Source organism: Propithecus coquereli, unplaced genomic scaffold, assembly GCF_000956105.1.
Source record: "Propithecus coquereli isolate 6110/MARCELLA unplaced genomic scaffold, Pcoq_1.0 Scaffold7, whole genome shotgun sequence".
NCBI classification, from domain to species: Eukaryota; Metazoa; Chordata; class Mammalia; order Primates; family Indriidae; genus Propithecus; species Propithecus coquereli.
Window position 1 is genome coordinate 12,443,473 of NW_012153062.1, and position 24,159 is coordinate 12,467,631.

Here is a 24,159-nt window from a genome sequence, read left to right on the forward strand (position 1 = left end):
AGTTTGGTTTACAGATGAGTTTGTATGTAACTTTTGGCAGAAAAAAGATAATTCCAAAGTTGTTTAAATAATTGTAGGCCATAGAAAATAATGAAATTTCAATATTACAATCTGATAAACATAGGACAATAAGAAAAACACAGTTCAATCTAACCCATAAATATTGATGCAATGATTCTACATAAATTATTACTCAGGAATGCAGCAAGGTATCAAAAGAATGACATATAACTAGTAAGAAGATTTTACTTTAGAAATGCAATCATGGTTCAATAACCATGATTGCAGAAAATTTACTCAGTTATAAACACTCAAAGACATTTGATTTTTACAAAACAGCTATTGATATTTGTCATAAAAACTCCAATAAAATAGAATTAGAGGAAACATACTGATATACATAAAAATTAATATTGATGATAAATATGCGCATTTTGAAGTTTTCAAATAGTAATCTTCCCAATAATATTTCCTTTCAGTAGGATCAGAAATTTGAGGCAATAGATTGCAGATGTTCTCGTTAAATGCAAGGAGAGATTTTCTTGGGGCAAAATGCAGCTCCTGAGATCATACCACATGTGTGACTCTTTGTGTGAGAGTAGCTTATTTGGTATCATAGAATTATAATTTTCACATACTTTATGATTGTATACACTTTAAATTTAAGCATTGTGATTTTCACAGAAGTAGTGCTTCTTCCGTAGTTTACTTCTCAGATCGTGGTATGCATAGCCTTAGAGTTAGGTAGCACTGGGAGAGGATATCCAATTGTAACAGACTAACAATTGGGGATGGGTACAGTTAACTGATTTAGCTGTTAAGTAATTTATATCGTATATTAAAACAAACAGCCGTATTATGGATTAAAGTTAAAATTTTGCATGAGTTATAATGATACAACATGAGAAGTCAAAGGTTTTTTTGGTGATTATATGGGGCTTCTTTAAAATATGACCCCAAATCCCTGGAGTTGCATATGATTTTACACTGGTGTTAAGAATATTTTGGTGGAAAAGTTTGAGACACTCCATCATACAATATCTTAGATACAACTACATCCTTTAAAACTGTTATAAAATTGCAACTATTTTATTAATAAAATGATGGTGGTTCTAACCCTGAAATAAAATACTTGAGTGTTTTGTGAGGATCTCCTTGAGATAACATTTTAATTGTATTGCTACATTATGTGTGGATGATATTCAGTAGTTATTTCGTTATGCACAGTTGTTAGACTTGGGACTGAGATTCTACATTATGTTTTAATATTTGCCACGAGCTTGAATTGTCAAATATCTACTAATTTCCCATAAAAAGAAAATTAAGGTGATGCCAAATGTTCCTGGCTAATCCTCAAAAACTTTTATTTTATTTTTTTCACTTATCACAACTCTCTAACATTTCAGGTTTGAGATGATTATAGCTCTGTAAAGATACAGATGGGAGATTTAAAACCCAAAGAATAATAAAGATCATATGGCTGACAAAGCTGTTCTATATTTTTAATACAGGATTCATCATTCTTTACAAGTGGCTTTAATTTTACATGACTCTAGAGGTGAATATGAGATCTGATTAGATTCTGGTGGGGCAAATTCATTCATTCAGAAATGACAGAACTATAATATTTGTAAGACAGGTACTGTAGAGATCCAATAATGAATCAGAACCAGTCTTCTAGAAGCTTATAATAGGGTAAGGGAGATGAGCAGTATACTATTGGTAATGTTACAATTAACAATAAACAGGAAAAAACATAATTATATCAAATCCACATTATATAAAATACATATAACATAAATATTGGAAAAGAGTCTACAAATTGAATAAAAATTTCTATGGAAGACTGTGAAAAAGGGAAGAGAGAAAAACTTGGAAGGGACAGAAAAAGTATGGTGTTTACCAACAAAATAAATTTAAATTTTCTTATCCAGGAATCATAAAAGGATTTTGGTGACCAGAGTGCTTTAAGTGTAGCACACACTTAAGGTATTATACACTGGGAGAGCTTCCATGTGATTCACAAATTCCCAGAAAGTTAGAAGGGAAAAAAGCCTGAAAAATTATACTTTAAGGGATTGTGTGAACTTAATTTATAAAATGGCTTCCAAATCACAAATTATTTTTGTAAGTATGACTCTAGTTTCTTTTTAACATAGGTATCATTAACATTTATTAAATTAAAAAATAAATGTCACCTAGGAATCTTTGAACATGTATATTCATTCGAGTAACAAATAAGAATCCTAGTCAAATGGAAAAAATGAGAAAGCTAAACTAATTCTTTAATTAAATTTTGGGTTTAGAGATATTGGTGTGTGGGTGTGTATGTGTGTTTGCACATGTGCACACATTTTATTCAAATTATTAAGTATAACATCTTACTCTCCCTCTCCCTACCTCTTATTACCTGTAAATTAGTTATTGATGGAGCATGTTTATTTTAAAATTATGGTTGATACAAGGAAGATTTTCTCATACTCAAACATTCATATGAACACATGAATGCATAAGAGTAAGATTCTTTCTCTCTTTCTCTCTCTCTCTCTCTTTTTAATTTCCAGGCATAGATATTCTTCATCAACTAGGCCTTGGAGGCAAAGATGTAAGACACTCATCATCAGTGACTGCTGTACCATCATCATCTACACCATTACCTCAGGGGGTTCAATTAACAGAATCAGGTGTCATTTTAAAAAATGATGCTTATATTGAGTCACCTCTCATGAAAATTTTACCAGTCAACTTAAGGCAGCCATTTACAATATTAATTGGGTTGCAGTCCCATAGAGTGAACAATGCATTTCTCTTCAGCATTAGAAATAAAAATAGACTACAATTAGGAGTACAGTTGCTACCTAAAAAAATAATAGTATACATTGGAGGAAAGCAGTCTGTGTTTTTCAACTACAGTGTTCATGATGAGCAATGGCACTCATTTGCCATTACTATTAGAAACCACGTTGTTTCACTGTTCGTTGAGTGTGGAGAGAAGTATTTTAGCAGCGACACCATTTCAGAAGTTCAGACCTTTGATTCTAACAGTGTGTTTACCTTAGGAAGTATGAATAATAATTCTATCCATTTTGAAGGAATAATATGTCAGTTGGATATTATTCCTTCTGTAGAAGAATCTGCAGACTACTGCAGATATGTGAAACGTCAGTGTCTCCAAGCAGAGGAATACCGACCCGAAACAAGCCTTCCTCGCACAACTATCATGCCAACTAAGATACTGGAACACCCTCCCCTGCCTAAGCAATTTGGTGAAAAAATACTGTCAGAGGATGTATTTACTGAAGGCAAAAGCATTCCAAATATCATAAATAATGATTCTGCAACAGTGCATAAAAGACAAGAACAGCAGATATCAAGATCTCAGTTCACTTCTCTTCATTCAGGAATCGTCTCTGCTGTGGATGTCACAAACCAAGGGACTCAGGCCAAAGAAATGATCACTGAGGAACATGCTCAGACTAATTTAAGCCTGTCAGTGAGCCATCATCGCCTCAGTGAGGCAAGAATGAATAGTAAGGAGAAATTTAATTCTTTCCTAAATGTATCTGCCAATATCACACAACATGACGATAAAGTAACTGGTCTGTCGTTGTCTAAGAAGATGTCATCTCGTCCACAAATAAAACAAGATACAATTACTAATCTCAAGAAGGCTATCACAGCAAATCTACACACTAATGAACTCATGGAAATGCAACAGATTTTAAACACAACCTTGTATAGAGTAACAGATGAGCCGTCTGTGGATAATCACCTTGATCTAAGGAAGGAAAGTGAATTTTATCCTGATGCTACTTATCCCATTGAAAATAACTATGAAACTGAGCTTTATGATTATTATTATTATGAGGATCTTGATAGAATGCTTGAAATGGAGTATCTGAGAGGGCCAAAAGGAGACACTGGACTGCCTGTAAGTTTTTTTTAAAAAATATGTCTTAATGCACTAACCTACCATACATTTTAAAGAAAGTTCTCTGGACCAAACAATACAGAACAGATCAGATCTGTCACAGAAATGTAATCTGGCACAGTGAGTGAATTTATGGTTGCTGTAACACATCTGCTAGAATGCAACCCTGGCTCAAATATTGTACTTTTTTTTTTTTAATTGGCAGGCTGACAAGGTGACTTAATTCTGGTAAAGTAGTGTACAAACTATGTGTTTTTCTTGTTCAGGTGAAATTCAATCAGCAATTCAACTGCTAAATATATATCAGGATTCAATACTATATAAACAAAACCAAATTTTTCAGCTCTGAATTTCTTTCGTTGTGTAGGCGTAATAAGAGATCAACATTTAAAAGTTTCTAAAATCATTTAAAACCATTTAAAGCCATCTAAAATCACAACACTGGAAACATTGTTTTTACTTTTCATATTTGTATACTTAAATTATTTACCTTTGTGTCTTTGGAAATTAATTTTTTTCAAAATTACAAGTCAACTAATTTTAAAAATGACATCTTAAGAATATGCTATTATAGAGACATAAACTTTTTAATTATGACAATCATCAACATATTGGTTATAAAATTGAATTCATGGGCAGATCGTATCAAACGAACAGTTAATGGAAGCCATTTACTTTTTCAGAAAAAGTCAGTTAAGTATTAGTCTCTTTTGTAAATCTAAAGTAGTCATTCAACATTGGTAGGTGAAGCAATAATATTCAACAGATATTTACTTAGTCTCTGCTATATGAAAGGTAGGAACACAAAATATATATAACATAGTCATTGCTCAGAAGAAGCTTACATTTCAATAATGAGGGTAAATGAAATATATGTATAAACATATGGTAAAGTAAAATAAATGCTGCTGAGAGATACAAACTAAGTGTACAGGGGAAAGATATACAAAGGTAAAAATTGTTTGAGGGGATCTCTATGAAAGACCATATAAAACTGAGCAGTTCAGAATAGGTTCTTATGGACAAAGTTAGTTATGACTTAGGCTCAAAGGATGGATAAGATTTTGATAGGTGAGAAGAGCAAGTATGTTCTTTATATAGGGAAAACAACATAATAGCTATCATTTACTGAGTTCTTGTGGAAGATGCTCTACAATTCTCTTTACATATATTACATGATCTTAAAAGAACTTTGTAATGGTAATATTATTATCCTCATTTTTCAGGTAAATAAACGAAGCCTAGAGGAATTAATATACTTGCCCACAACAATAATGCTTGTAAATAATAGAGCCAGGATTTGAATTCAAGTTTTCTGCCTCTAAAGCCCAAACTCTTTCATGATATTTCAGACAAATAAAGACCAAGCTAGATAGTGTTGGGTTGTGGAGAGTCTTAACTATCAAACATACGGTTCTAACTTTATCTTGTTTTGAATGGGAAATTTTTTAGGTTTCTAATAGGAAAGCCAATCTGGCAACAGTGCCCAGAACAAACAGGAAGTTTCTGTTACCATCTTGGTATTATATGAGTAGGATATTATCTAGGTTGGCAGCAGTGAAAATGCAAAGGAAAGGTAGGATTCAAAAGATTTTGAAGGAAGATTTTGTTGAACTAGCAGATTAATGGGACCTAGGGACAAGCAAAAAGAAAGAGAATCAAAGATGACTACCAAGTTTTAAGTCTGCAGATTGAGAAAAGGGTGATACCATTATTAAGAACAGTAATTAACAGCAGAAGTTGATTTTAGGAGAGGAAAATGTCAAAACATTTTAAGAACTGTTGGTAATTCATTAAGCTGTTGGAAGAGCTGAAGAAGTTGAGGTAAAGAAGAAGGTCAAGGCTGGGGATATAGGTTTGCAAGCCTTCCCATCAATATTATAGTTGAAGCTATAGGGTTGCATAAGATTTTTTTCTTTTTTTTTTTTTGAGACAGAGTCTCACTGTGTTGCCCAGGATAGAGTGCCGTGGCGTCATCCTAGCTCACAGCAACCTCAAACTCCTGGGCTCAAGCGATCTTCCTGCCTCAGCCTCCCGAGTAGCTGGGACTACAGGCGTGCACCACCACACCCAGCTAATTTTTCTGTTTTTTGTAGAAATGGGGTCTCGCTCTTGCTCAGGCTGGTCTCGAACTCCTGAGCTCAAGCAATCCGCCTGCCTCGGCCTCCCAGAGTGCTAGGATTACAGGCGTGATCCACTGCGCCCGGCCTAGGGTTGCATAAGATTTTTAAAGAAAGGAGCTTGGCATAGGATCAAGAGTCAAATTATGGGGAAGGTTGATTTTCTGTTATAGAAGGAAAAAGCAGAAATGTCATAGGGTAGTCAGAGAGATGGGAGAGAAGAATAGTGAATTATCATAAAATCAAAGGGAGTTTGAGAAGAAATTGATTGGCAGTACAAAAAGATACAGAAAAGCCAAAGAACTGAGAAAAAGTGGGGAAGTCTGTTGGATCTTCTGATGAAGAAATCATTGTTTGAGAATCCAACTTTGGCATGGTGTAGAAAACTAAAGGTAGATTTTATGGAGCTAATGAGAGAATGAATGGTGATAAAAATAATGATCTTGCAGGGGTTGTTTCACTGCTCTTGAAGTGGGTGTGATTGTGGAAAGCCTGAGGCCATCTTGGTTTTCCTACTTTTAAGTGACTATTTTTTCCTGCCTGTATACCCATGCAATTCTTTCATTATCTTTGAAGGCCATTAAACCCATTTCTGTATCAGTTTTTTCTGGTATCTTTTTGATGTGAAGATAATTTTTATTATAGAAAAGTCTCCTCTTTTATCATCAGATATTTTTCTGTTTCATTTTTCTATATTCTTCCTCAGGTACCACCAATTTGCATACATTGAATGTCATTTGTGGTGATAGACAGTATTTATTATCTTCTCTACAACCATGTTATTGTGCTTGCTCTTTTCCATTTCACTTTGTGTGAATTCATTTATTCTATAGCTATAGCCCTTTATTGATTTTTTAGTTGTATTTGATCAGTTTTTGTTGCTCTGAAATTAATTTCTTATACAATGGCTTCTTTTTTGCTCCTTCATATTTTTCTTAAGATCCTCTGGTTCATATTTTATTACCTGTGGTTGTTCTTTTTATCTCTTGTAAGTTTTCTTTGAGCTTTCTTTTTATAAATTAATGTCACCTTGAAATTCTTTGAACATATAGTGAACTATATAACTGAACTCTTTCTCTGTTGTATGGAGTAGTTCCTCTTCTCGTAAATGATTTTCATCCTCTTTAAATTTATGTTCCTGTCCTCCCACTTCTCCCTTCCCCCCAATATCTGTGTGTAGGTTCCATACTGATTCCTTTCTAGTTATTACTCATTTTTAAAATACAGACAACTCTATCTGAGCTATTTATTTTAGAATAGTATAGGAAGAGGCAAAGGGAAGTAAGGTGAAGTGGTACACAGAATCAAATTTAGATTGTTGCCTTAAATACCATCTTATCATATTTGTTTTGTCTTCTACCCAGAGGCATGCATGTATCCTCTCATTTTCACGTACAGTATGTTGTGCAGCCCTTTGCATCACAGGCTCTCTGAGAAGTGATATGGTGACTTATGCTCTTCATGTCTTTTATCCTCTCTCACCATCAGAAATCGCCTATGTTTAGATTTGGTTGTAGGTCATAAAAATGATGGGTTCCTCTTCTTCAGCTCTACCTTTCCTATTCTTGGCTCTTTTGAACCGGGTCTTTACTGGGTCAAGAATTATTTCTCCTGTGGCTTGCCCAGTCCCTTAAACCTCATCATCATAATCAAAGGATTGTTGGAATGTTGGAATGGATTTTCAAGATTGATATACTTTTAGAGATATCTGTAGCCTGTCCAAAATTTGAAGTCTGAGGAGGTTTTTGTTTTTGGTCATCTCTCAACATCTTTGCTCCAAAGTTTCTCAGTATTTGGCAGATAATCTTCATATTTTGTGGTTTGTGGTTGTAGTCCTGTCCTTGTTTCATTGGAGATGATGTTTTCTTCTTTTGGTGATTTTTTTTGTTTTCAGTGGGTTTTGAGGGAGGGAGAGTAGTTTGAAAAATGTTCTCACTCTACCATCTTTTACCAAAATTCTCTAGTGATCTTTTTAAAACATAAATCAGATCATCAGATCACATTATTTATCAGCTTATTTCTTTCAGTGGCAGAAGATTAAAACACTTAGAATAAACTGAAAACTCTGTATCATGACCTGTGCAGACAGACATATGTGATATGGCTCCCGCTTACCTCTGCAACCTTGTATTGTTTCACTTTTCCCCTTGCTCTATTAGTTTTCTTTTAGTTTCTCAAAAAGACTCTGTCTTTTGTTTGTTTTGTTTTACTCATACCTTCATTCATTTATTCCTATTTTCTGGAATTTTATTTTCTCCTCTTTTCTAACTCCTGTTCGTCTCTTAGGTCTAACTTAACACTTCCTCAGAGAAGCCTTCTCTGACATCACAATACATATAATTAGGTCCACTTTGTTAATCTGTCTCTCGATTGCCTGTTCTCTTCCTCCATATCACTAAGTTAAATTTGTAATTGTGTGTTAATATGTTAATATGTGTCTTTTAATCTAGATCATAAACTCCAGGAAGGCTTGATGCTTTCTAATGTTTATTGAGTGAATGGATGAATCAATGTATGAGTGAATGAATTAAAAAGGAATGTAAGATGCAGGACTTCCAAAATTAATGACCTGAGGTTACTATCTTTTAGAAGTATTGGTCTATTGAATATATTTACCTTAGTATATATATTACTTTAGTAATGATAATATATAGCTAACATTTATTGAGTGCTTGCTATGCTCCAAGCATACCTTTAAAAAACTTACAGTACAGTTTATTGGTTAACTACTATATACCAGGCACAATGATAGGTATTTTATATATAACAGCTTTAATTCTCACAATAACCCTAAAAAGTAGATATTTTGTCATTAATATTTTAAAGATGAGAAAACTAAGTTAGAAAACATAACTGACTTGTCCAGGGTCATCCAGCTAGTAAACAATTGAGGCATAATTTGAATCTAGATTGCATGATTGCAAAGCCATTGCTTTTTAAATCAAATTGTATTTTCTCTTAATAACAAATAATCTGAAAGTTAAAGTGCTTTTTCTAGTACTTTATTTGCAGACAGTAATTTATTCTCCTCAAAAAAAGTTATGCCATAAAAAATCATGTTGCTTCTCTGGTTTCTAGAAAATACCTATTAATATGTTGTTTTTAAAGATCTGGAAAGGCAAAATTGTGAAGATACGAAAATTGCTTTTCATTTAGTGCTCATTAAACGGTTCAAATATTTCATTCATAACATAAAATATGCCTTATTTTTTTCCTCAGTATCTAATATTAACTGTATCTTAATTCAGGGTGCTATAACAAAATGCCATAAACTTGGAAGCTTATAAACAACAGAAATTTATTTCTCACAGTTCAGAGGCTGGGAAGCCCAATATCAAGGTGGCTATAGATTTGGTGTTTGGCAAGGGCCTGCTTTGTGGTTCATAGATGGTGTCTTCTCGATGTGTCCTTACATGGTGGAAGGGACAAATGAACTCTCTTGGCCTCTTTTTTAATCCCTGACTTAATCATCTCCTAAAGTTTCCACCTCCTAATACCATCACTTTGTGGTTAGGATTTCAACATATGAATTTTTGGGGGATGCAAACATTCAAGCCATAGAAAACTTTAAATGTGAATGGCATAGTGTTTTCTTTTGTCACAAAGTAGTGAGACAGGACACTAAACCAAACTAGACATCTTTAAAGAAAATTTTCTACTTTTTTCATTTTTAATTATAATTTCTCCTACTTGCTCTTATTTTGGGGGACTTAAATTCAAATCAACAGCTATTAACTTCTGATTATAACAGCAGAACCAAAAACAATTAGAAAAGAATGTCAATTTTTCTTTATAGTAAGTGAAAATCAATTTTTCATGGAAACTAGTGATACAATAATAGCTGTTCAAATATTTGCAGAGCTTAGGAAGGAGAATGCCCTCAGTTTGGGCTTGAATAGAAATAGTACTCTCTCAATATTAAGAAATTCAGGAAAAGTTTTATCAAGTTAGGAGGTAGGAGAAGAAAAAAATATAATTAAAGAGAAAAAATTAGAAGTTTGAAATATGTAATGAATATCAGAAAACTGCAGTATAATGATAATATCGATAAAGGGGAAAGTTTCAAGTACAAGTTAATATTAAAAAGAATGAGAATGAAAAAAATGCTTCATAACTCTTATTTTTCAACACAACTTGTTTCCCCTTGTGTTTTTTTTTTTTTTTTTTGGAACAGAGTCTCACTGTGTTGCCCTGGCTAGAGTGAGTGCCGTGACGTCAGCCTAGCTCACAGCAACCTCAAACTCCTGGGCTCAAGCGATCCTCCTGCCTCAGCCTCCCGAGTAGCTGGGACTACAGGCATGCGCCACCATACCCGGCTAATTTTTTCTATATATTTTTAGTTGTCCAATTAATTTCTTTCAATTTTTTTAGTAGAGACAGGGTCTCGCTCTTGCTCAGGCTGGTTTCGAACTCCTGAGCTCAAACAATCCGCCTGCCTTGGCCTCCCAGAGAGCTAGGATTACAGGCGTGAGCCACCGCGCCCAGCCCCCTTGTGTTTTTTAATTGGAATGACCCTTTTCCATCAATCCATTTTCCCTCGCCTCCTTTGAAACTCAATTTAAATTTTAGGTTTACCTGGACATGATACAGATAAAACTATATGAAATTATGTTTTTGTATGTTAACAAATGGTCACATATTGGCAATTACATATGGTTTAACTTGGAGTTATCCCTTTATGTGCCATTAATGTAGATATATAGACATTTTACAATTAAGAAAAAATGAGACACATTAGGTCATACTACTTGTTAGTAGTGAGGCTAGTATTTTAACCCTGATATGTCTAATTTCAAAGCTGGTACTATTTTTACTGCAATAATGAATAAATATTTGTTAAATGGAATGTGTGCATGCTCTATAGACACCAAGAACAATGCCGTATCAGCAGAGAGCTCAGTGACAATTGAATGAATTAACAGATAAATGAATGAGCCATATCACAAATGAGCATTTATTCTTCCACAGTTGATTGTCAAAGTAAGTAAAAAAGATAACATAAAACATTATATGAAGAAGTAAACAGTAGTTTCCTATTTCTTACTTGATGTATTTAAAAAGTAACATTTTAAAATTTCAGAACACTAACAATTGATCAGTTTTTGGTTTCATGCTTTGTTTTATAAATCACTTAACTCTATTAGTGACCTCCTGGTCTGCTGCATTTAGTATAAATCAAATATTAATGGATATATCTGATACAAGAAGGATCTCAGTATAACAGCTTAACACATTACATAGATCCTTGCTATAATGCTTTGAAAAGAACATAAGATGGCCAGTGCTTTCATTTTTCAAGGCAAGTGTTCTTTTGAAATGTGTTTGAAAATCCTGCAGTTGTTGGTCTCCAAACCCTAAATTGAATTCCTCCTTCCATAGTAAAAGTAAATTTAGGTAAAATTTACCCACAAAACTACCAGTTATGGTCCCTGTAAAAACCAGATACAGTGGCTGTAACCACATGTCATAGACTTCCTGCTGCCATTTCTGGCCAGATTAAAGAGGACACTCGAGTTTCAACTCACCCCTGCTGATTAGGGTGAGGGAATTCATGCTACTTTAAAATCATTGACAACTGGGAACTGGAGACTGAAAAAGAGTTATCCTGGAAATCTTATTAAGACTTGTGAAAAAAGATGTGTTTACTGTCATGCCTAATGTGTTGGCATTTATTTTTAAGGGTCCACCTGGTCCAGCAGGTATCCCAGGTCCATCAGGAAAGAGAGGTCCACGGGTGAGTAGATGGGCTACATTTCCCGCTGGCTGTTAGAATTAGTAACTTTCCAGTATGTTTTTTCTAGTATTGTACAGTATGTACTTCCTTTGGAAACCTGCCTGGATCTTCAAACTTAGCCTTACCTTTGCCAATTCAAGAGAAGCATAAGAACATGTGCATCCTTGTTTATTTGAGTGTAAACATCCAGCCAAAGCGGCCTCTGTACACATGTCCAAGAAAGACCATCAAATTTGTAAATCAGTGGCTGTTCTGTTACCAATTTTAACATTATTCTTAGTTACGAAGTGGTCTCAATAGTCCAAGATGAGATTCATTTGTTTTGGGAAATGAAGAGGAGTGGGCTGCCTTAAAATAGTGCATTCCTGAATTACATAGTGGAAAATACTGGAGCTATTGACTAGAAAAAAATTGCTCTGAGGGAAAAAGCTGCCTTAAGGATCAGCAGTAGTTTCTCACATTACACAGGTCCAACAAAAGATTTATGGCTAAGTTAGAATTAGTTTCTTTCAAAACTAAAAAAAAAAAAATGTAGATTTTTACTAAAGAAAATCTTTCTTTCATAAACTAGAAAAATAATTGTGTGTTATAAAGACAAATGCAAATGCCTTTTATAAAATCTTTCTTTTTATCTTGATTTTTATCATATAAACAATATAAAGAAAAATCACTCTAAAATATTACTTTAAGTTGTCCATATTCACACCAAACTCGTGTCCATTTGAGGCCCAAGATGAATTCTTACTGGGCTCTAGCTGTTGTTTAGCATTTTTAAAAATTTCTTTGTAGTTGATGACCTATCATATCCCTCCCATAGTCCCTTCTAAACTGTGCCCATTCTCCTCTAGCCTGTGAACCATTCCCATCCTCCTACCTCTATGTGAGGTGAGACCTTGGATACCTACTTTTCTGAGGGACTGGGTCCATCTTTGCACTAATTCTATTCCCTCTCCACCGCTAAGGCTGTTCTTCCAACAGCATCACCTTCAGGTTCTGAATCTCCTTCTATTCTCATAATACAGCAGTTTCCTTCCCTCTTATCCTACTTTAAAATTTCATTTATTTGTCCAATCCTTCTTCCCTTAAGGAAGGAACAGTATTCTTCTCAAAACTAATTATTTCACTTATATTCCTAATTTTATTCCCTTCAGTCATCTAACTTGAAAGTTGAAACTTCACATTTTTTCTCTCCCCAAGTTTTATACCGTTGGGCAACAACCAACAAGCTATCCCACTTTTAAAAATCCCAAATTTGTATTGATATTAATTTTTCCTAAAGTTATTATCTTGGCTCACTGTTGCACTACTGAGCTTTGTGAAATATTAGTTTATACCCATTTTCCTTACTTTTACACCAACAAATCATTCATTAATCCCCATAGTTTTTTTCCATCTACTTTATTAAAATGTGCTTTTTGAAGGTTACCAATGACATATGTCATGAAATCTAATCTTTTTTCTTTAGTTTTGATCTTGCTAGACTTATCTTCAATATTTGCATTGCTGACACCCCTGTCTTTCTGAAACATTCTGCTCTATTCAGAATTAAAGAGACAGAAAAATAATTATTAACTACATGTTATGTGGTAAAATGGAGGCATATGGCTAAAGAGCACAGAGGGAGGGTACAAAACCCAAATAAGCACAGGGGGCCAGGGGGCCTAGAGACCTGGAGGGCTTTCTGGAGAGGATGATTCTCAGTTCCTCTATTTACTGGTTGTGTGAGCTTAAGTTTCCTGATTTGTAAACGAGAGTAAAAATAATAATCTTGCAGGATTTTTGTAAGGATTAGTAATGAGAAATATAGAGCATTAACACAGCCAGGGTACAGAGCAGGTACTCAGTACATAGAGTCAATTCTTGAATTCAGATTGTATAATTTATCGGTGATGCAAAATAAAATTGATGAATATTGAGTGGCTAATATATGTTAAGTGCTACAGTAGTAATATTAAAAAAGTCTCTTTTCAAAGAATATATAGTCCTGGAACTAAATAGAACATGTCACAGGCAGTTAAAATAGCAATAAAATATTTAAATAACAGATGAGAACAGTGTAAGAAATGTCTCAAGACAATATATAATTAATTGGAAAATGAATTTTACCTGCAGTAATTTCTATAGAAGTCAGTAGGAGAGAGAAATTACTTCATGCTGGTGTGGCAAGGATTTAAAAACGAGGTAGGATATCAGTTGAGATCTGAAGAACAATTTCAGTAGGTGTAGTGGGTAAGAAGTAAGCCTTTAAGGCAGCAGTCCCCAACCTTTTTGGCACCAGAGATCAGTTTCATGGAAGATAATTTTTCCACAGACCAGGTTGAGCGGGGAGGGATGGTTTGGGGTTGATTCAAGCACATTATATTTATTGTGCACTTTATTTCTATTATTATTATTACATTGTAATATATAATGAAATAATTATACAACTTACCATAATGCAGAATCAGTGGGAGATCTGAGCTTGTTTTTCTGCAACTAAGTCTCATCTGGGGATGATGGGAGACAGTGATTGATTTGACAGGAGGCGGAGCTCAGGCGGTGATGTGAGCAATGGGGAGCAGTTGTAAATACAGACGAAGCTTCTCTTACTCACCAGCTGCTCATCTCTTGCTGCGCAGCCCGGTTCCTAACAGGTCACAGACCAGTACCCATCCATGGCCCAGCCCAGGAGTTGGGGATCACAGCTTTAAGGCATATATAATGGCATATGCAAAAACTCAAGTGCAAAAAGGAATAACACATCTTGAGAAGAGAGTAATTAAACAACTACATTTTGTTATTTGTAGGTTTCTTACTGTGCACAGCTTTTAGAAATAGCACTAAGCGGTATGCTGTGGCTGGAGATAGAGGTGGTGAATAAGGGAGGTAAACACCTTGAGGTAGTGTTTTGAAACAAAAGATGGAAACTATAGTTCTGCTCTATAATTAACGTAGCTATCCTTTGCAAGACTGAAATATGTAAGATCTCAAAAAAGATAAACAACCTTGAAAAAAAAGATAGTATCATTTTAATGAAATTATATTATGTAGTATTTATTTAAATGATATAATAAATACTGTTATTTGTATTTGTATCTGTTCCAGGAATGATCTGACTTTTTTGCTATTTGCAGGGTATACCAGGGCCACATGGAAATCCTGGGTTACCTGGATTGCCAGGTCCAAAGGTGAGTGATTACAAATGAGTATCACATGATTTTCCTGACATTTTAAAAGAAGGTCCTTAACTTTTAAGGCTAGTCTCAGGACATCAAGGATCTCTGTCATCTCCAGAGCATGATTCTTCAAAAGGATTGTCTTATGCTGGCCAAGAGCTAGGTTCCTCTGAAAGCCCGCCACACTTTGATATATTTACTTAGTGGTAAAGTCAGCTAGAGGCCTGCTTTGGTATTCCAAATTCTTTATTGTCAAAGTATAATAGCAATATATGGAAACCTCTGAAATATATAGATTATGATTTGAGTAAATTACCTTAAATTAAAGCCATTTTAATGTTTAAACACCAAGAAAATAAAATACAATTTATTTCCCTGCTTCACACTTCCCCGATACTTTAACTTGAAAAAAAAATCTGTGAGGATGTTTATAGGATCATCAAATTCTTATGAAAAAAACTAACCTGAAAGCCTATAGATATGAGTATACATAGTTCTATGATGGTAGCATGATACATAATAGCATGACAAATAATTAAGTAGTATGAGCACAAAAAAAATTATGGAAGAATACATCCCAGGCTGGTTAACTTGAGAGAAAGTATGGGAATGGAGAGATCACCAAAAATTTCATATATATAAAAAGTATATATGTATTTTTTTTCCTTAGTTTGTTCAGGATGCTATAACAAAATGTCATAAACTGGGTAGTTTAGAAACAACAAAAATTTATTTCTCACAGTTCTGGAGCCTAGGAAGTCCCAGATCAAAGCACCTGCAGATTTGGTATCTACTGAGGGCCTAAATTCTGGTTCATAGATAGCATCTTCTCACTGTGTCCTCACATGGTGGAAGAGACTAGCTACACCTCTGGGGTCTCTTTTATAAGGGTACTGATACCATTCATGAGGGCCCGACCCTATGACCTAATCACCTCCCAAAGACCCCACCTCCAAATATGATCACATTGGGGATTAGGTTTCAACATATAAATTTTGAAGAGACCAACATTCAGGCTGTTGCCTTAAGAAAAAAAGAAAAAGTGTACATATGAGTGATGAAAGAGGTTGGGGAACAGATTAGATGAACATTAGAATCTTGGTTTTCGGTAACTTCATGAATCTTTTGGGTCTCACCTTTCTGTTTATTACGATCACATTCAGAAGTAAACATGTAACCATATAGAATGGGGTTAAGAACAGAGTTTTTAGAGTCTGACAGATTTGGATTAAGTCTTAGTCCTCTCAATTTGAATGACTAGGAGCAAATTGCCTGCTCAGACTCTTTAAGCTTCACTTTCTTCTATAAAATGAGGAGAATCAGAAAATCTCCACTAGCACTATAGTGAAAGCTAAATAAATTATTGTAAGTAAAGCTCTTAACATGGTGCTACCAAGTAATAGCATATAGTGATGATAATTTAAATCTAAATTTCCCAAAATTTCTTATTTCTGTCAACAATTTTTTGAGTTCAGTAAAAGTGCCTCAGAGAGGAAAAAAGACTCTTTTAACCCAAGTCTGGATGTTTAATAGTGAAGAACACAGATTACTTTCAAAGAAATTAGGAGTTTGTTTTTGAATTCTTGATTCCCTAGTCCTTCAAGCTTTATTTGGGGATTTATAATTAGTCTAGTAAAAGGGTAAAGTAGCTATAAAGGCTCAGCTTACATTTCTGCACAGGACTGAAGTTATAGTGGGTTGATAGTCCTGCAAATAGCTTCATCTCCACAAGACCCAGTGAGACAGAAAAGGAGAGGGGAATTTCCATGTGGCTTATATTCTTCTCCCCCTTCTATTCAACCAGTAGTGATCAGTTAGGTTCTCTTAATTTGACTTTCAGCCTACAGTGGCAAGAACAAGTGTACTCCATTAAGATATGTGATGTTTTGTTACATGCATACAATATAAAGTAATCAAATCAGGGTAACTGGGGTATCTATCACCTCAGGCATTTAATATTTCTTTGTGTTAGGAACATTCCAATTCTACTCTTTTAGTTATTTTAAAGCATACCCTAACTTATTATTATAGTCACTTTGTTATGCTATTAAATATTATTCATTTTAACTATCTAACTATATTTTTGCACCCATTAACCATTCCCATTTTCTCTCCCCCTCCCCACTACCCTTCCCATCCTCTGGTAACCATCATTCTACTCTGTCCCCATGAGATCAATTATTTTTAATATTTAGCTCCCACATATGAATTACAACATGCGAGATTTGTCTTTCTGTGTTTGGCTTATTTTCACTTAACATAATGTTCTCCATTTCCATCCACATTGTTGCAAATGGCAGGATTTCATTCTTTTTGTGCCTATATAATATTCCATTGTGTATATGTACTGCAATTTCTTTTTTTTATTTTTTTAAATTTATTATTATTTTTTTAATTTCAGCATATTATGGGGGTACAGATGTTTAGGTTACATATGTTGCCGTTGTCCCCCACCCCAAGCCTGAGCTTCAAGCGTGTCCATGCCCCGATGGTGCGCATCGCATTCTTTGTGTATGCATATACCCGTCCCCTCCTCCCCCCTCGCCCCTGCCCAACATCCAATAAATGTTATTCTTATGTGTGCACTTAAGTGTTGATCAGTTAATACCAATTTGATGGTGAGTACATGTGCGTACCACAATTTCTTTATCCATTCATCCACTGATGGACACTTAGGTTGATTCCATATCTTGGCTATTGTGAATAGTGCTGCAATAAACACGGGAATGCAGGTATCTTTCCAGTATACTGAATTTCTTTGGATATATACTCAGCAGTGAGATTGCTGGGTCATATGATAACTCTATTTCTAGTTTTTGAGGAATCTCCATACTATTTTCCATAGTGGTTGCGCTCATTCCCACTAACAGTGTATGAGGGTTCCCCTCTCTTCACATCCTCGCCAGCATTCATCATTGTCTATCTTTTTGATAAAAGCCGTTTTAACTGGGGTGAGATGATACTTCATTGTAGTTTTGATTTGCATTTTTCTGATGACTAATGATGTTGAGAATTTTTTCACATACTTGTTGGCCATTTGCAAATGTCTATTCAGATCATTTGCCCATTTTTTAATCGGATTATTGGATTTTTTTCTTATCCCATTGTTGGAGCTCCTTATATATTCTAGTTATTAATCCCTTGTCAGATGGGTAGTTTGAAAATATCTTCTCCCATTCTGTGGGTTGTCTCTTTGCTTTGTTGATTGTTTCCTTTGCTGTGCAGAAGCTTTTTAGCTTGATGTGATCCTATTTGTCCAATTTTGCTTTGGTTGCCTGTGCTTTGTGGGTATTACTCAAGAAGTCCTTGCCCAGACCAATGTCCTGAAGCATTTCCCCAGTGTTTTCTTTTAGTAGTTTCAGGTCTTAGATTTAAGTCTTTAATCCATTTTGATTTGATTTTTGTGTAGCTCTGTAGTATAATTTGAAGTCAGGTAATGTGATTCCTCCAGTTTTATTCTTTTTGCTCAGGAAGGACACTCCTTTCTTAATAAGCACTGTTGCTATTTCAGAATAGAAACAAACAAAAAATGTGGAAATAATGTGACGAGATGAAGTCAGAGATGGCGGAAAGTGTTTTACTTAATTGACTTCTTAAAGTTTGTATACATATTTAGGAGAAAATATTTGAGAACATGAAGAACTTTGTATTAAATGAGAACTATTCCTGTCCCAAGATTAAAAACTGTATTTTTCATTATTGTTTAGTATTAATATATATCTGTGGTAAAGAGATCTAGGAGAGATAAAAATTTAAATCTCTAGATTCTTCTTTGATATTGTTTTGTAGTATAGATTTAATTTTGACTATAACTATTCAATACAATGAATATTTTATGAACCCATTTATGGGGGACTAAAATAACCTACCTTTACTTTGAAACGATTAGGCCTCTTGGGAATTTAATAGTATAAACCTGAACATTAATCTTTAATTCATATTTAATTTAACAATTTGATAAGTATGTCCAAAATAGCCAAAACTGATTATGATTTAGCTGCACATATTTGTGGAGGATAGTAGATTTGTGACAGGTGTTAAAAATTACCACTGTGTCCCAGATCTAACAAATAAAGCTTGTAATGTTTGATTTTATGAAACCAATTTCCCTAGGTATTTAACATGAATTTCTAGGGTAATCAGGATTAATAGGACATTCAAGCTTTATACTTTGTAATCCTCTTGTATCTGATATCTGCCAATTATTTTATGTATGGCATCTCATTTAGTTTTATCTCAATCAAGATTACTATGAGAGTAGGCTTTATTACCCTCTGCTTTGCAGAGAAGAAAACACTCAGAGAAGGAAACATGTAACCACGGTAACAGTTTGCAAGTGGTAGAGTTGGAGTAAAAAACTGGGTATGTTTTAAAGTCTTTTCCTTACACTAAGTGCCTCTCCCAACATAGTGAGGAAGTGTTTTACCACCCTAAGGAGGAAGGGTAGGGGTGGAGTTACCTAACTTAAAGACTTTCTGAATTTATTTAATAATAGTAACAAAATAGTTCTATTCCAAGGTTGCAGTTTATCCTGTGGATAATGATAATAATATATAAACTCTATCAAGAGTAAAACTGATCTCTAGTCCTTGACAACTATGTTGTTAAATTGTTAAATAATATAAGAATAAAGAAAGTACCACACACAAATTTAGTGGACATAAAACAATTTTTCTCAGCATGTAATACTAATATGATTTAAAATAAAGGAAGACCATTCCTCTAATGGGCTCATTAGCTGAAATCAGTAGACTGATGGTAGAAATAATGTCCTTCTAAAAAAAAAAAATCAGAGGGAAGTAAATTCCATTTCCTGTTTGCTAGAGAGAATGGATTTCTTTTTGTCATCAAATGCCATGTATCATATTTATCTATTAAATGAACTGCATTCTTCTTTCTTGGCAGGGCGATGGACATTTTTATTGCTATTAATTAAACACATGTTTAGTTATGTTGTAGATCTTTGAAGATGAGAAATGAATGCATGCAGAATCTGTATCTTTAGCCTACCATGTACTTACAATTCCAGTCCAGGCAGTCTGTTTGTGGTCAAGATAGATCCTGTCCCCAAAATGCTTCTTAGAGGAAACTTAAAACCTCCCACAAACATTCATAGCTTATATTACTTAGGTCAGGGTCAATAGTCTTTCAAATTAAATCCAATTAAATGAAAACATCTAGCCTTAATTAACTGCAATAACAATGCCTCATTAATAATATTTAATGATATTAATAATATTAAGTATTTAACACCAAACAGTAATATCTTAGTACTATGTTCTATTACTAAGTTTGACCCTATGCTCCCATCTCTCCATGATGTATTTCACTTAACGAGAAGTACTATTTTTCCTTGCATGTAAATTAAATAAATATATTAAGTATAAATGCTGACCCATTCTAAGAATTTTTTACTTGGTCAAATTGCCATAAAAATTGTTAGTCCAACATTAAGAAAATGTAAAGAATGATAAAATGCTAAAGACTGAGCTGCTCCTATTCTTCTAGACAGCATGGGGACGTTCTTGCAAAGGCAGACAAAATATGATCCTTTTCTTTGATTTTTCTTGTGATTTTGCAGTTAAAATGTTACTTAAGTATATTAGAAATGCTTATTTATAGTTATCAAAGACTATTAGTGAAATGTCAAAAAGATTCAGGTGCTAACTTAAATAGCCGAAAATTGGTGTCATTTGAACATCATCAAGAATAACTGCAGTAGATTAAATTACATCAAATATCTCTAAATCCATGAGTTATAATGATGCAAAAAACAAACAGACAAATCCTCCCTGATCACCTTCAGATGATGCTAGGGAATTGCATCTGTGAGATTCTCAGATCCTCTGATACCAAATGGATAGCCAACGATTCAATTCAATTCTGACACTAACTACCCAGGGTTAGCATCAGACTCCACTGGTTTTAGGACTCCATCCCACAATACTGCACATACTTCAGATGTCACCCCCAAAAATGGGGTGCCCAGGCCACCCACACTTCTGTCTGGATAGACTACAAACTCAAGGGTTCCCATGACCTACCCTCTCAGACCTGATATTTCACTGGAACAGTTCACAGAACTCAGGAAAACACTTTACTTACCTTTACCACTTTACTGTAAAGGATACAACTCAGGAACAGCCAAATGGAAGAGCTGCATAAGGCAAAGTATTGGGGGTAGGGAATGTAGAGCTTCCATGCTCTCTCCTGCCACACTACCTTCCCAGTTATGTTTTTATAACATAACTTCTTTCCCCACCCTTCATCCCTGGCAGTGGGAGAAGAGGGAATTCGGACTGAAAGTTCCCACCCTCTAATCACTTGTATAACTTTCTGGGGACAGGCCCCAATCCTGAAAGCTATTTAGGGCCCCCCCCCAGTCATCTTATTAGCATAAACTTAGGTATGGTCAAAAGTGGCTTGTTATGACTAACAAAATACACCTTATCACTCAGGAAATTCCAAGGGGTTTGGGAACTCTCTGCCAGGAACTGGGGACAAAAACCAAATATATATATTTTATTATACCACATCATTATTTCAAAGAATGGTAAGTAAAACAAAAATAAAAGGAAAGAATCAAGACTTTTTTAAAAATTGCCTTGCCTTTCTTATAGAATTGAACCTCAGGATAACCAAATGGTTGGTAAAGGAAGTTTCTTTTTATAGAAAACGCTAGTAAATAAAGAATGCTAGAATTAAAAATCACTATTTTTTGCAATCCTGATGAAGAAAAGGTTGAAAAACAATTCTAAAGGCCTTGAGACAATCTTTGAAGAATAGCTGAATTAGGTAAGTGGTAGATATATGATCAGAGGTAGTAGGAGTCAATTATATAGGACCTTGTTGGTAATGATTTTGGTTAGATTTTACTGATTTCTGTTGGATATTCATTGAAGAGTTCTAAGCAGATAATTTACATCCAATTTATATTGTCGGGATAGTTCTGGCTGTCATGTGGAGAATAGATTGGAATGAGGGACGGGTGGAAGGAGGGACACCAGTTTGGAGTCTACTCCACTGGTCTACCCTAGTCCATACCATTGGTGATGGTGGCATGGATGAGAGGGTTAGCAATAGAGGTGGTGAGAAGTGCTCAAAATCTAGGTATATTTTGAGTTACAGTCAACATGATTTGCTGAAGGATTACATATACAGTATGAAAGAGAAGAGTCAAAGATAATTCTAAGGCTTGAGCAGTGGAATAGCTGGTATTATGGGAGCTGCCATCTACTGGAATGAGGAGGAACATGTTACCAGGATTTTGTATGTTTTGTTTTTGCCTGGGAGAAAATCAAGAGTTCACTTCCATTAATCTTTTAAAGAACCAACATATTTGGCTTCGTTAATTTTCTCTATGGGCTATTTAATATTCATTGATTTCAGCTCTTTATTATTTCTTTCCTTCTATTTATTCCACATTCGTTCTTCATTTTCTAGCTTCGTAAGGTGGAAAGTTACATCATTGATTTCAAAACTTCTCTTCTAATATAAGAATTTAATGCTTCAAGTTCCCTCTAAGGACTGATTTAACTGCATCCCACAAAATTTGATATGTTTTATTTTCATTATCATTCAGATAAAGATATATGCTTTCTTCTCTTACCCATGGGTTATTTTGAAGTATGTTGTTTTATTTATCATTGATTTCTAATTTAGTTCCATTGTGATCAGGGAGCACACACTGGAATTCAATCCTATAAAATTTATTGAGGCATTTTATGGCCCAACATGTGATCTATCGTGGTGAATATTCCATGCATACTCGAAAGGATTGTATATTTTGCAGTTGTTGGGTATAGTATTTTATAAATGTCAGTTAGCTTATGGTGGTTGGTGTTAAAATTTTCTCTATTTTTACTGCTTTTTTGTGTCTAGTTCCATTAATTGCAGAGAGAGGTATGTTAAAATATCTGACTATGATTTTGGATTTGTTTATTTCTCCCTTTAGTTCTGTCAGTGTTTGCTTCATATAGTTTGCAGCTCTGTTCTCTGCATGCATGTTTTTATGTCTTCCTGATGAACTGACACTTTTTATCATCATCAAATGTCTTCCTTCATCTCTGGTAATACTCTTCTTGAAGTCCAGTTTGATAGTAACAGAGCCACATCAGCTTTTTAATGCTTATTGTTTTCCTGGTATATATTTTTCTATTCGTTTACCTATCTGTGTCTTATATTTAAAGTGAATCTTTTATAGACAATGTGTAGTTGGATCTTACTTTTTTACCCAGTCTGATAATCTCCTAATTGGAGTGTTAAGTCCACTTTATATTTATGTAATTATTGGTATGATTGGGTCTTGCCCTACCATGTGGCTATTTCTTTTCCATTTATCCAATCTGTTATTTGTTCCTCTCTCCCTCTTTTTCTGCCTTCTTTTGGATTAATAAAATATTCTTTGGCATTCCATTTTATTTCTCTATTGGCATTTGAGCTACATCTCTTTATCTATTTATCTGTCTACCTACCTACCCATTTACTTATGTAGTTGCTCTAGGGATTACAATATGCATCCTTAACTTATATTCTAGTTTACTTACAGTTAATATGGTGTCACTTCATAAACTGTAGCAACATTGTGACATATTACATTTATCCATTACCTGCATCCTTTGTGCTTTGTTGTCATTTATTTTACATCTATATCATTATAAATCCCACAGTGTAATGTTATAATTTTTGCATTACATAATCTTTTAAAGAAATTAAGGGAATTAAAAAGAAACAAAGGAAGTCGATCACATTTCTGAGGTGAAGTTAGCCATCATTCACATTGTTATTCCCTGAATGTAACATATCCCTTTTCACTGGCTTTTGAGGTTCAAAGTCAATTATGATTAATTAATTAATTTATAAATATTAAATTCTAAAGGGGGTTTAAAAAACCAATCAAGTAAGACCAAAAGTGTGTCAGGAATCAAAGAGTTGGTACACAATGAGGGAGAAAGTAAGAAAATTGGGAGTTTTCTCCTTCAATGCAGAAAAGCATGACCTACTTCTTTGACATTTCAGGTAAAGTTGGCATATTCAATAATCTCCACTTAATGCATTTTATATGCACAGCTAGCCAGGTTAAGAGCATTTCCTTAATGCTGACCTGAAATTCCAGTTCTAGAACATGAGTTGATAAATTAATTCAGTCATATTTGTGTGAAAAAAAGAAATTTGACATATATGTGTCAAAAGTGTTGTTCAGATATACAACATATGAAT

General features: G+C 34.3%; 1 protein-coding gene across 1 annotated transcript in view; it reads left to right on the forward strand.

The window, feature by feature from the left end:
- The window catches only part of COL24A1 (collagen, type XXIV, alpha 1), a 342,918-nt gene that overhangs the window by 21,436 nt on the left and 297,323 nt on the right, over positions 1-24,159 (forward strand). Inside the window, exons 3-5 of the mRNA XM_012661028.1 lie at positions 2,565-3,931; positions 11,732-11,785; positions 14,899-14,952. Coding sequence (XP_012516482.1) covers positions 2,565-3,931; positions 11,732-11,785; positions 14,899-14,952 — 1,475 coding nt within the window. The remainder of the gene's footprint in view (positions 1-2,564; positions 3,932-11,731; positions 11,786-14,898; positions 14,953-24,159) is intronic.